Below are 12,937 nucleotides of genomic sequence, written 5' to 3'. Positions count from 1 at the left end.
TCAAATGAGGATGCTAAACTAGTTGGCCTGTTAAAGTTCCTCCCAGCTATAAATCTGACCTCAGAGTCATTCTAAAATTTTATGATTCCATTACACTGTAACCCTGAATAAACTAATTAAATAATCCCTAGTTTTTATGGCAATTTTTAAATGAAGGGCACTCACCTTTAATATTCTAAATCTAGTGAGTCTAGCACACAGTTGGCACCTAATGACCTTCATTAATGTATCTGTGCATATTAAGTAAAAGTTTCAGCTATAGCCTCACACAATGGGCATAATTAACAGACAATTATTTTTTGGTTAAAAAAAGAGGAACTGTAACATCAATCTAACATCTACTGTACATTTTAGGATTTATGCAATCTTGCTTTTCACTGGTGAGTCAGAGAAATGGATTAATCATGAAACATCAGGCTTAGCAACATTTCAAAGATTTTGACAAAAAATTCTGACACACCCCAAACCCAGAAGTAGCCAGTGTGTTAAAAAGAGAACTCAGCACTTCTTGGCTCCTATTTTTAAAAACAAAAACCTCTCACAATCCTGAAAAAGAACATCTGAGCCTAATATAATCAAAATTGCTTAATGTCACGTGGAAAGTTGTTTCTTTAGAAACACCTTCCACATTCCAAAACTTATCCACTTTAGAAAGTAGAATGACAGTCATCCATAAAAAAAAATTTATAGAAGTTAATCACTACTCTTTGATCAGAAACATTTTCTTCTAGTGGAAAAGGAATAAAATTTTCTTACAGTTGAATAATAAGGATAGCTATGAATCGGTGAAATATTCCACTATGACAGTAGCCATAATCAATGTCTAAGCCCGACAGACTATTAAGAATATATATTGAATAAATTGTACAGAGAAAAACTAAAATTACAGCTTTACTATAAAGGTGTCCGACACACAGCTACTTAAAAATTGATCAAGATAAAATTAAGCAAGTTTAAGTAAAATAATTGGTTTTCATTCATGTAAATATCCATTGAGCACTTAGTTTTCCCTTAAATGTACAAAATACTATACTAGTCAATATGGAAGACAGAGAAATAAAATATAAGTGCTGCCTGAAGGTATCTTACTAAGTTTGGTTCTGAAGATAATATTAATAGACTACACAACTTGTATGATCTCTTTCATTTATAATCAGCTCTCTTTACTTAAGATGGTTCTATAAACAGTTTTCTTTCAAGACCAATATTAATATATACACATATAGGTATGGCTTTTATTTTAAACAAAATGAAGAGGGATCTGGGAGAAATTCTGGTGTTCTAAGCAACAATATTAATAAAAAATAAAATTTTATGCTGTTTCATTTTTTAAGAAAAACAAGCTTGTTTATTAAAAAAAACAAACAAACAAACCAAAAAAAAACCTCAACTATACATAGCCTTGTATTCAACTCCATATTCCCCGGAGTAATTATTCAGAATTTCACTGATTTGTATGGCTGTTTCAGGCCTATCTTTTAGGGAATGAAGCAAAAGATCCAATCGCGCTGTTGAGCACCATGACCATGCCACATCTTTCACTTACCTGGTGTAAGTGACTGATTCTGCAGGAAGAAGCCAGGCTGCTGCGGCTGTCCCATAATGTTATAACCCCACAATGCCGACTGAGGGTGGTGCATCATTTGGGAGGAAATTGGTGAGTAATTGGGAGGCACTCGGTACATGTTGTTCTGGGGATAGTCCTTCAACGTACATGGTAAGAAGAAACGTTAGTGCAATTCACATACTACATGAATCATGCAGATTCTTCCTACAAAGTTATTTGAGACATGTCCTCTTGTAGGCTATAAAGTTATTTTTAAAGATACAAAGAGAGCAGAGAATGCCAATTAGCATGTTCTCTCCGCATTTTAAAAATCAGCTGAAAGGAAAGATTTTATTTAAGATACACTGTGTTGTGTTCTGCTTTTATGCTATCAAATGAGTAATAATGAACACAAGGCAGTTAAAACAGTATGCTCAATTATTAACCCCAGCACTGAGGCCAATTCCAAAGGGACCTAAAACTCATTTCAAATTTTCCGGGCAACAAAGCAGGGTCTGACTTGAACCATCCCTGATGTGGAGCAGTGTGGAAGCAGATAAACGTTGGAAGAGTTAAAATGAAAACTACAAGGGGAACAAAGGCCAACAAGAATGTTTTGGTTCCCATAACTTTCAAGGGAGGCAACAGAGAATCCTTATTAATTTTTTTTTTGCAAGAATTAGTGACATTTAGAAAAAAAAAATTTGTATAAGAAAGAATGTACAGGTTTTGAGAACAAGTAACCAATGGTTGTGATCAGTCAACACTATTTTGTTATTGTTCAGTTGCTTTCCAGTCATGTCTGACTCTCTGTCATCCCATTTGGTGTTTTTTTGGTGAAGTTACTGAAATAGTTTGCCATTTGCTTTTCCAGCTAGGAAATTGAGGCAAACAGGGTGAAGAGACTTGCCCAGGGTCACACAGCTAATAAGTGTCCAAGGCCAGATTTGAACTCATGAAAATGAATCTTCTTGCTTGTGCCACATTGGCAATAGCTGGTAGTATCCCTCCTTTTCTGTCCAGTTACTAACAAAGGGAGAGTATTAAACATCTATGGATTTATTTGTTAGTTATTTTTGTCAGAGACTCTAGAATCATAAGAACCAAATTTCCTTTAATTTCCATTGAGGTTTCTATTACCTTCAAACAGTCAACCAACAGGTCCCTCCTTCTGGTTAGTGGTGTCTAAATTATAGGGAAGTCTTAGATAATGTGGATGTCAGGAGATGGGAGCAACACCCAACAATGGACAACCATGCTCTAACAAGCTCAGGTGTTTCAGGGCACTATATTCAGGAATCTGGGCAATAATTCCTAGGAGGTTTGAGTGGGTCCTCATACTCACATCAACTCTTGAATTTGATTTTGTCTTTCGCTTCCTTCCTTTTGTTTTCTTCTCCTCATCAGCTGCAGATTTTCCTTGATCAGACAGCTCAGCGGATTTTCTTTCTGGTTCCTGAGACACTGGTGTGGTTGGCTCTTCCTCCTCCTCCTCAGGAGGCAGAGGGAGGGGCTCGAGGTAGTAGCTTCGGGGTTTGGGGGTAGGGTGGGTGTGGTACAGGAGAAGATGGTGCTGTTCCTCATATCTGATCACCTTTCTATCCACTCGAACAGTCCCGAACCAGGCCCAAGAGAGGGGAGCTGGATTTTTGTGGCCCTCAAATAAGTCCCACGGGGATACCTTCTGTTTTGTGGACACCTGGAGACCCTATTTGCAAAAGAATGGTCCATGAAGCCACTAAACATATCACAGAGCCAAACCATAAATTAAAAGAAAAATGTTTAAATAAAAGAAATTTAATTAAATAGACAATCTATTACTAAATTAAATACAATTTTAAAAATTAAAAAATAATTTTTAAGGCAAGTACACTTAGGGGAGATTCTTTTTTGTTTTGTTTTTTTGATGAAGTCAGGGCTAAGTGACTTGTCCAGGGTCTCACAGCTAGTGTCTGAGGCCAGATTTGAACTCCTGACTCCAGGGCCAGTGCTCTATGCTTCCTGCTAGTTAGGACATATTCTAATCACACTTTGATTGTGTGCACATACTCAATTATACAAATATGAAGCCTTGTCATGACCCATCTCGGCACTTTATTCTGGCTATCACTCAGCCTGGAACGCATTTCCTCCTGACCTCTCCCTTACCTCCTCACTGAACTTTCCAGCCTCACTAGATCCAGTTGAACCAACCTTTTCTTGGATCCTCACTCAGAACACTCAATCTTCCACTCTGCTTTGGCACCAGTCTTCCCCCATGCCTGGAATGCTCTCATTCCTTCCCTCCATCTCACTGAGCCCTTCTCTTCCTTTAAAAGGCAGTTCAAAAGCCATCTTCCTGATTCAACCACTGGTGCCCTTTGTCCCAAACTCCGTTATACTTAATTCCTGTCTCTATATTTGTATTTACTAACTTTATATTTATGCTCTATGTATTTTACATGTATTTGTCATCTCCCTCATTAGAATATTATGGTCACTGCAAGTAGAGACTGTATCATTCTTTACACCTGTATCCTAACAGAGTGCCTGGCCCAGAGCAGGGGCTAAATAATGGCTTGTTGATTACCTTGTTCACTAGCACGCGTGCGTGCACACACAGACATCCAAAATGACATTTTTACTTTATTTTTTGGAAACAAAAACAAACCCATTCCTCCCCCCATTTCACAGAAAGTACCTCCAACACTTCAATAAAAATTCTTACCTGTCCAGTTACTAACAAAGGGAGGGGATTAACCATCTATGGATTTACTAATTAGTTATTTCTGTCAGACACTCTAGAATCATAAGAACCCCAAACATTTCAGAACCTACAATGTTCAGGGCACTGAGACAGATGCTCTAAAAATACAGAAAGGCAGGGGAAGGGGTACATTGAATTTGTCATCACAGAACCCAAGCGTGAATTTCAACTTTTCCACTTACTTCCTGGGGTGATGTTGGAAGTTTAACTCTCTGGGCCTCAGTTTCCTCCTTAGCACAATGAAAGTGCTGGATATGATTCTATCTCCCAGGCCTATTCTATGGTTCTAAATGAGGAGTATGCTATTTTTTTGGTGTAATTTAGACTAAAATTCTTCTGCAGACTTCTCAGCAAGGAAAATACCAGGAGACTTAATGTAAAACTTCATTTCACATTTGCTTGTCCATTCTATAGGACTGGTAGAAACAGATTTGTGCTCTGAAAAGGAGTTGCAGTGAAGTTAATAGAAACCTCAGTGGAAATGAAAGGAAATATGGTTCTTATGATGCTAGAGTGTCTGACAGACGACTGATTTAAACATGATACTTAGCTCCATTTTTATAGCATTATTTGACAGTCTTACTACAAATCACTAAGCACTTTTCACACATTATTTCATTTTTATGAAAGACTTGGGCAAGGGCAGCAGAGCATGGCAGACAGTTGGTCTTACAGCCAGGAAGACCTGGGCTCAGGTTCAATCGCTGACATACACACTGGATCTGGGACCTGGGGCAAGTCACTTAAAACTCTCAGTGTTCTAGACAGGTCTTTAAGATTCAGTTATAGATATGGAGCTTCCTCAGCTGAGAATTCCTTATCCTAATAAAATCATAGACCTAAGTCCCTAGCCAGATCTCTAAAATCCCTGTGATATAGTAAGGAAAGCAGATCAGGTATTATTTTCATTTTGCAGAGAAAAGAATCATGGGGCTTACGTAAATAACAAGCCCGTGAACACTCAGAGGTGGCAATTGTCAGGGAGGTGATGTTCAGAACCAGATCTTTTGCCTCCAAATTTTCAAGGCTTTCTCCTCATCATTCAGGAATGAGGTTCAACAAACCAAAACACATGGTCCAAATGTATGGTGTTCAGCCACTTCCCCATTACTGAGCAATTTAAAGAAAGTTGGGGTATATATATTTAAAGAAAACATTTACTCTTGCCTGTTTCTTATCTATGGAGTCGAATCCTGCGATTTTGTTGCCTTTTGTGTCAATCAGGGACCCCATAGGCTCACAAGTGATGACATCACAAGTCTGCTTGGGCAAAGGCAGCAGCTGGCGAACTTTGTCGATACTCTCTGACCGTTTGTCACCCAGCTCTTTCTAGAAGAAAAGAGAAGTAGGAAGGAAAATTACAGAGACGGCAGAAAAGAAATGAGGAAGCTTCGTTATGCAATATTTCCTTTTACTATGTATGCTGCATTACTAAACAGGTGTGTGTGTGTGTGTGTGTGTGTGTGTGTCTGTGTGTGTGTGTGTGTGTGTGTGTGTGTGTGTGTCTGTCTGTCTGGGGGGAAAGGGGAGGAGGAGGGCACAGTTAGTTCTGTTTTGATTTCTTTTCATTTCTTCAATCCAAGGCCAAAAATAGTACATAAAAGAGAGGCATCCTTGTCCACTAAACGACACAGCACTAACATGAGCAGAGGTAGAGGATGGCATGAGAATCCAGAATCCAGCTGCTGACCCCTGAGAAGCCCTCTCACATGCAAGCGCAGACCACAAGCTCCTCTCGCTCATTTTGTGGGTAAGGCAGTTGAGTGTTTCCATTTTCTGGGGAGTGGGGGTGTTTTTTGGATATGGTTTTTACTGGAAGTGATCATTTTTGTGAGTAATGAAAGAAAACAGATATTAGAAATTCCTAGCGGAATGATAATTTATTATCAGATGCCCCAGTGGCACCATCTCTTTCAAGCTAATTTTGATGTTCTGCTTGTTTCTTTGGGTAGTTCTTCCTAAGGCACCTTCTGAAAAAATTCTCACTGTGTTTAAAGAGAAATAATGTCGCAGGCAGAATCCTGGGAGTTTTGCACCATTCAAAGCATGGATCATTGGAATCATTTTTCTTCACCAAATAGGATATAATAAGAATTGTAAATGACAAACATACTTTTAATTTCTTCACTAAATTCATGTAGGCCCTCTTGTTTTCTTCGGCTCCACCCTGGGAGGAGCTTGACAGATCAGAGGCTAAGGTTCCATTGATCAGGACACCCAACATGTCAAGAACTGTGGTGAATAATTCACTAGGAGGGGGGGAAAGATAAAAAAAAATAAGTTTCATCTCAGAAGAGTCATGAGGACACTCATAAGTTAGCCAGGCATTCTCAATTGCTTTATTTCATTGCAGAGATGTTTTAATGTACCCAGGAAAATAGGTTGTTGTAGAATAAAAAGACTATACCACACACACAGAAAGAGAAATGCAAAATGATAAAAAAAAAAAAAACATACTTGTTAGTCTGCATGTCAACGGTTCCTGAAGTAATTATCTGAAGGAGCAGTAGTGCCCAGTCTGTGGTCCACTGGGTACTTCTTTGCACAGTATCAAACATTCCTCCTACCTAACACGTAAAATACAACAAAAGGTTGCAGTATAGACAGATAACCAAGAGGGAACAACCACCACTAACACTCTTGGCACCCTGAGGGGGATTAGTCAGGGTCTGATCACAGGCAGGCTGCCTTGGTCACTCTCTCCTCCTGCCCTCTCCCTGGCTTTCCTTTCCCCATCTGTTGGGGAAAAGCAGTGAACTGTCAAAGAGTCACAATTCTTTATGTCGTAAAATCTGAGCTAAGTTATAGTGGAGGGAGAAAATGGGAGGTCAGTTTGAACTAAAGAAGAATCTGATTTACAATTTTATTATCAGTATCTCAGGGGCTTTTAGGCCCATAGAAAGATCGTAGCAGAGCTAGTAAAGCATTTCAAAGCCGCCGTTCTAATGATTTCACAACCAGAAACCACCTCCCTCCTCCCCCAAAATTGCCTGGTATTCTCTCCATTTTACAGATGAGGAAAGTGAGACCCCACACAGGTTCATAACTAAGTCAGTGGCAGACTAAAACTAGGAGTAGACTTCGTTTGACAGGATTTCCATTGTAACTGCAATGCTCTCCTCATTGCCCTACCCTTTCTCTCCTATCCTACTAGATCAGATTCAAGACTCCCAGGCTATACAATGTCTGAAACACCTACTGGGACATCCTAGGGAAGTGAGGCAAATCAAAAAGAAATGCAACAAAGTAACAATGAAAGCTGATACAAAGAGAATGAGCTGCTTTGTATTACATGGTCTGCACAGAGAACCAGAAATCAAAGTTACTTTCATCTGGTTAATTTCCAATTTGTTTCAAGTAATAAAATAAGGAAACTCCAAATATTTCTCCTACCAAATTAAGACGCAGTTGCAATGCCTCGTGCATCATTTGCCTTGCTTTAACATCATCCTGGTAACGTTCCTCTCTCCAGTTACTTAAAATCTAAGATTGAAAAATAAACATTTTTCTGTTAGAACTGGATTTTTCTCTTGTATAATGTTTCTTTCATTATCCTCCAACGGTCAACTCCAGAACCTTTGGTGAACAACAAGTTTTTAAAAAAATGCAGCAACATTATCCTTTAAAGTTTATCTTTTTAAATTTTATCTTAGTAATTTGCTTTTCTCTTAGCTTTTCTTCTTCCTCTTTAATGTAAGAATTTTAGTAATTTTACTGTTTCTCTGGACCAGGGGCAGGGGCAGGTAGAAGAAGTGAAATTCTCATCAGTCACTTTCCCTCTTAACACTTCTGACAACAAGGGCTTTTTGTGTTATTTTTTTTAAGGGCAGGGGAAGCAATACAAAGTAAAATAAAGGTTTCCAAACTGTGGTCCAGGGACTCCTATAAGTCCCCAAGATCCTTCCAGGAGATCTGCAAAGTGAAAACTATTTTCATAATAATACTAAGATGTTTTAATTTCAAGTAAATATTAATGGAACCAGCTAGGTGGCACAATGGACAGAGAGCGGGGCGTGAGGGTCAGGAAGACTCAACTTTGTGAGTTCAAATCTATCCTGAGACACTAGTTGTAACCCTGTGCAAGTTCTTGGAGGTGGCAATTCTAAATAATTTCTTAAAAGTATAAAGGGGTCCTGAGCCCCAAAGTTTGACAATTGCTGAACTAAGGCTGCTTGTGGTTCTTAGTGTGCTTTGTTATCTGATGTTCCCAGTCCCAAGTACCAAATAATCCCTCCTAGCCGCAGTAATGGGAGAAGCAGAACTAGCTTGTTTTCTGGGAACAAGGTTTGCCAGAAGCCAGTGGAGAATTAGGGAGACCTGGGTTCAAGTTCCAACTCTGACATATATGGTAGTATGACACTGGATCAGTCACTTAATCTCACAATGCTGTAGGCAGCCCTCTGACCTTTAGCGGCCAAAAGAGTTTCCTCACTCGGGAGGTTCTCTCACCAATGAAATCAGAGGTCTGATCCCTATCCTATCTTAGCCTATCCAGAGGCACAGCTATATTTGGTTGTTAATCAAGGATTCTATTCTTGAACCTTCTTGAGTTAATGACCCTGGCTTAGCATACATTCTGAAGAATTTGTATCTGGTATTTGTCCAGTCATTGTCAGTCATGTCTGACTCTTCATGGCTCCATTTGGGGTTTTCTTGGGAAACATCCTGTAGTGGTTTGCCATTTTCTTCTCCAGCTCATTTTACAGATGAGGAAACTGAGGCAAACAGGGTTAAGGGACTTGCTCAGAGTTACACAGTTGGTAAGGGCCTGAGGCCAGATTTGAACTCAGGAAGATGAGTCTTCCTGACTCCTGGCCCAACACTCTAACAGCTAAAGAGGTGCATTCTCATTGTATTAGACTAGTCAGTAGAGAGTGGATGTCAAAACCACAAATAATTTATTTTCTGAGATTTTGGACAATGATAAATATGTAAAAAGCTTTTTGATAAGGAATCTAATACAGAACATCAAATGGATGAAATTAGACAGCTGCAGAAATCACACATTTTCAGAGGAAAAATCTGAAAATGTGTTACAAATGAGACTAGGGTACTTCCCAAACTCATCCAGGAACTAGAGCATTTCCCAACTCTTTATCATACAGAGAATGTCTAAGCTGTAATTCCTGTAAGGTAAGACTGAATCTAATTCATTGAAAAAAGATTGAGAAAAAGCCTTTAGATTTGGCAAGTAACAGCTCACTGGTAATTTTAGAAAGAGTAGCTTCAGCTGAACGACAAGATCAGAAGACAGATTACAGAAGGTTTAGAATCAAGTGAGAGGAAAGGAAGGAGAAGGGAGTATGACATATTCTTGATTGAAGAAATGCAAACATAATTATGTTTCTAACATAATCAGATGAAATGTCCCATAGGACTAACCCTCTGCACTTAGAGCTGGAAATGAACTTAAGAGATGAGCCAGCCCAATCTCTTTATCTTAGGGAGAAGGCGGCAAGTGAGGGTCAAGGTCAGAGAGCAGCAGAATGTGGAATAAAACCAAGTGTCCTGGATCCCTGTCTAGTGCCTTCTCCAATCCCACCCTTTCTGCTCCCATGATCACCAAGATCCTTTGGAAGATTAACTTGTTTCCTCTGATACCTTGATGTCAGGAAAGGCTGCTAGAAATATACATTCCTTCATTATAAATTCCTAACTTAACATTTTAGCCTAAAAATGATGATCTTGCCTGTTTGATTAGCCTGATTCAGCTCCTCAGAGCCAGATCATCTGAGCTGGTAAAATTGGGTTTCTAAACCTGCTACGTTTTGGACCAGGTGCACAGACCTAAGGTGACCCCACCGAAGGGCATCTTTTAGGCGTCTACCTACATACGTCATTTTCTTATAAATACATACATCAGACTTTTCTTTCATTTGTGGGGAGAAATGATGAGATGCGTTGATTAATCATTTTGACCATTGAGATTACCTGTCGATGCAATCAAGCTTGAAATCAATCTGTATTTGTATCTGTCTGTTGTGTTATAGTTTGGGGTTGGGAACTGGGCAGATCTATTAGCAAAGTGTTTTAATTTAATTCACTCAAATGACAAAGAACTAGTCAATTTTTTATTTTATAGTTTTTCTAACAATGACTACATTTCAACATAAAAATCATAATAGCCACCTTTAATATCTGCTTGAATGTTTGCAAAATGCTTTATAAATATTACTCCATCTGATCCTTACAACGACCCTGGGAGGTAAGTGCTATTATTATCTTTACTTTACAGATGAAGACACTTGGACTGATGGAGGGTAAATGCTTTGCTCAGGGTCACAAAGCAGGAAGTGCCTCAGGCTGGATGTGACCTCAGTTCCTGACTCCAGTTCCCATACCTGGTGTGGTTTTGTTGTTTTCAGTCACGTCCGACTCTTTGTGACCCCATTTGGAGTTTCCTTGGCAAAGATACTGGAGAGGTTTGCCATGTTCTTCTCCAGTTCATTTTACAGATGAGGAAACTGAGGCAAACAGGGTCAAGTGACTTGTCCAGGGACACACAGCTAGTAAGTGTCTGAAGCCAGATTTGAACTCAGGTCTTTCTGACTCCAAACCAGGTGCTCTCTCCACCTTGCCACCTAGCTGCCCATCTATGACCTAGTTGCCTATAATTGGTCTTCTTTGTAGCTTTATTTATTTTATTTCAAGCATTTAAAAACTTTGATCTGAGAAGGGGTCTACAAACTTCCCCAGAATGCTGAAAAGTTAAGAATCTCTGCTTTAGATTTAGATAAAACAGAATCTCTGCTTTAGGTAAAGACAGCTGGAGGGAGAGGGAAGGGACTGACTCTGTGCGCGAAAATGATCTTAAAATACAAAGTTCAAAAGGAGAACCAGGAAATTGATGAGTGTGAAATACCAGTTTGGCTGTCTCAGTATCATACATCTCTGTTACCTGATTAACTTGGTTTTGCAAGGATGTTAGGAGTCCTTCCCGTTGCTCATCCTGTCCCTTAAGGCAGGTAAGTACCAAGGAGAGGAAGGGCTGCTGACTTAAGAGAGACATACTATAAAGGAAGCACAAGGAAGATTAAATTAGGAGAATGGATGATCACTTCCTGTCTCACTATAATTCCTTCCTTCTGGTTGTTTGCTTTTATTTGCTTTACTCTTAAAAAGAAAAGAGCAGGAACTCAGATAGAATTTAATATAAATTGCATCTTTGCTAATAAGATTTTAGAAGCAGTTTAATATGTCCCGAGATGGCAGAGGGTAAAAGACTCAGTGGATTTTTAATAAGGAGAAGGGCAGCAAGGTAAGTGGGAAATTAGCAGGTCACTCCAATAAACAGAACTGAAAAATCTATATGAAAACATAATAGATGAAGTTATGGCCTTTCAGATTAAAACTGAGAAAATATTGTATTTTAGGCACAGAAAGGACCTTCGAGATTACTAATCCAGTAGTAACAACTGTTTGAATTTAGGCTTCTAGTCGACTTGCAAAACTACAAGACTAACCAGTATCTCTTCACAAAGATCACTGAATCTGATTACATACTCTTCTGAAGGCCTGCATCACACATTACGAGTTCATTCTCCTCATTTCCTTGCTAAAATAAGACCAAAATTTAAACATCTGTGCAATGTTTCCTCTTGTCCAAAGGATGGCTCACACAGAGATCAAAGGATCATTGATTTAGAGCCAGGAGGGACCACAATCTAATGCAACCATCTCATTTTACAGATGAGGAAACTGATACAGAGAAATAAATAACATATAGAAAATGGTAGGGCTAGGGTTTGAATCCAGGCCCACCACTTACAAATGGGCTAGCCTTCTAAACTATATAATGGGAAGTGGCAGAAACATAGTGTAAAACTCTAAGCTTGGATTCATTATACACAGTTCTAGTGTCTCAACTACAGGCCAGTCACTGAACTGGCCTGGCCTGCAATTTCTCCATCTACACATTTGTCATAACAATCTTCACACGACCTACTTCAGGTTTGTTGAGAAAAAACACCCTGCACATAGAAAAACACACTAAAAACTCCAGTGTGCACATGAATATAAACTAATTTTAGATATTGCACACCGCTGCAAGAATTCCATTATTGGTGCTCAATAAATATTTGTTGCGTTGATGCAAACCAAATCACCCTCAAATACACTGGAATTACAAACTAAAAAACATTCCTAGAGAGTCTACTGACACATAGGTATGAGGTGGGGAGGAGAGTAGAGTTAAACTGATTTGGGGAAAAATATGAACTGTCTGTTGTTCAGGCAAAATAATGTGAAAACATAACACAAGAAAAAATAGTCTGCTTCCTTCTGTGTTCCAATTCCTTCGGTTTGGTTTTTCTCATGGTTTCTCCCATTCATTTTAATTCTTCTATGCCACATGACTAATGTGAAAATGTGTTTAATAAGAATGCAAGTGTAGAACCCATACAGGAATGCATGCTGTCTCGGGAAGGGAGGTGGAGACAATTTAAGACTTACAGAAGTGATTGTTGAAAAATGAAAACAAATATATTAATTTTTTTTAAAAAAGGAGAAAAAAATAAAGTGAAAAATACTATAATGTTGGCACAGTAGGGGCAGGGAGTGGTCATGAAATTCTTTCCAATTGTAAGATTAGCAATTGGATTTTTTGTCAGTGGTCACAAGTCCATAACACAAGTCATATTTATATA

General features: G+C 38.9%; 2 protein-coding genes across 18 annotated transcripts in view; one reads left to right on the top strand and one right to left on the bottom strand.

The window, feature by feature from the left end:
- The window catches only part of MED12L (mediator complex subunit 12L), a 603,739-nt gene that overhangs the window by 35,413 nt on the left and 555,389 nt on the right, over nucleotides 1-12,937 (bottom strand). For all 16 annotated transcript variants that reach the window (XM_072618312.1, XM_072618310.1, XM_072618325.1 and 13 more), the window contains 7 exons: nucleotides 11,191-11,302; nucleotides 7,686-7,775; nucleotides 6,750-6,859; nucleotides 6,406-6,541; nucleotides 5,460-5,621; nucleotides 2,892-3,254; nucleotides 1,547-1,703 (listed from right to left, as the gene is read on the bottom strand). In XM_072618312.1, coding sequence (XP_072474413.1) covers nucleotides 1,547-1,703; nucleotides 2,892-3,254; nucleotides 5,460-5,621; nucleotides 6,406-6,541; nucleotides 6,750-6,859; nucleotides 7,686-7,775; nucleotides 11,191-11,302 — 1,130 coding nt within the window. The remainder of the gene's footprint in view (nucleotides 1-1,546; nucleotides 1,704-2,891; nucleotides 3,255-5,459; nucleotides 5,622-6,405; nucleotides 6,542-6,749; nucleotides 6,860-7,685; nucleotides 7,776-11,190; nucleotides 11,303-12,937) is intronic.
- Nucleotides 5,612-12,937, top strand: part of P2RY12 (purinergic receptor P2Y12) — a 62,808-nt gene continuing 55,482 nt past the window's right edge. For both annotated transcript variants that reach the window (XM_072618327.1, XM_072618328.1), the window contains exons 1-2: nucleotides 5,612-5,731; nucleotides 5,876-6,042. The gene's annotated coding sequence lies outside the window, so the exon portion shown is untranslated. The remainder of the gene's footprint in view (nucleotides 5,732-5,875; nucleotides 6,043-12,937) is intronic.

The sequence above is a fragment of the Notamacropus eugenii genome, chromosome 6, assembly GCF_028372415.1.
Source record: "Notamacropus eugenii isolate mMacEug1 chromosome 6, mMacEug1.pri_v2, whole genome shotgun sequence".
Classification (NCBI taxonomy): Eukaryota; Metazoa; Chordata; class Mammalia; order Diprotodontia; family Macropodidae; genus Notamacropus; species Notamacropus eugenii.
Note: the sequence above shows the minus strand (reverse complement) of the source record. Positions and strands in the feature narration are given on the sequence as shown.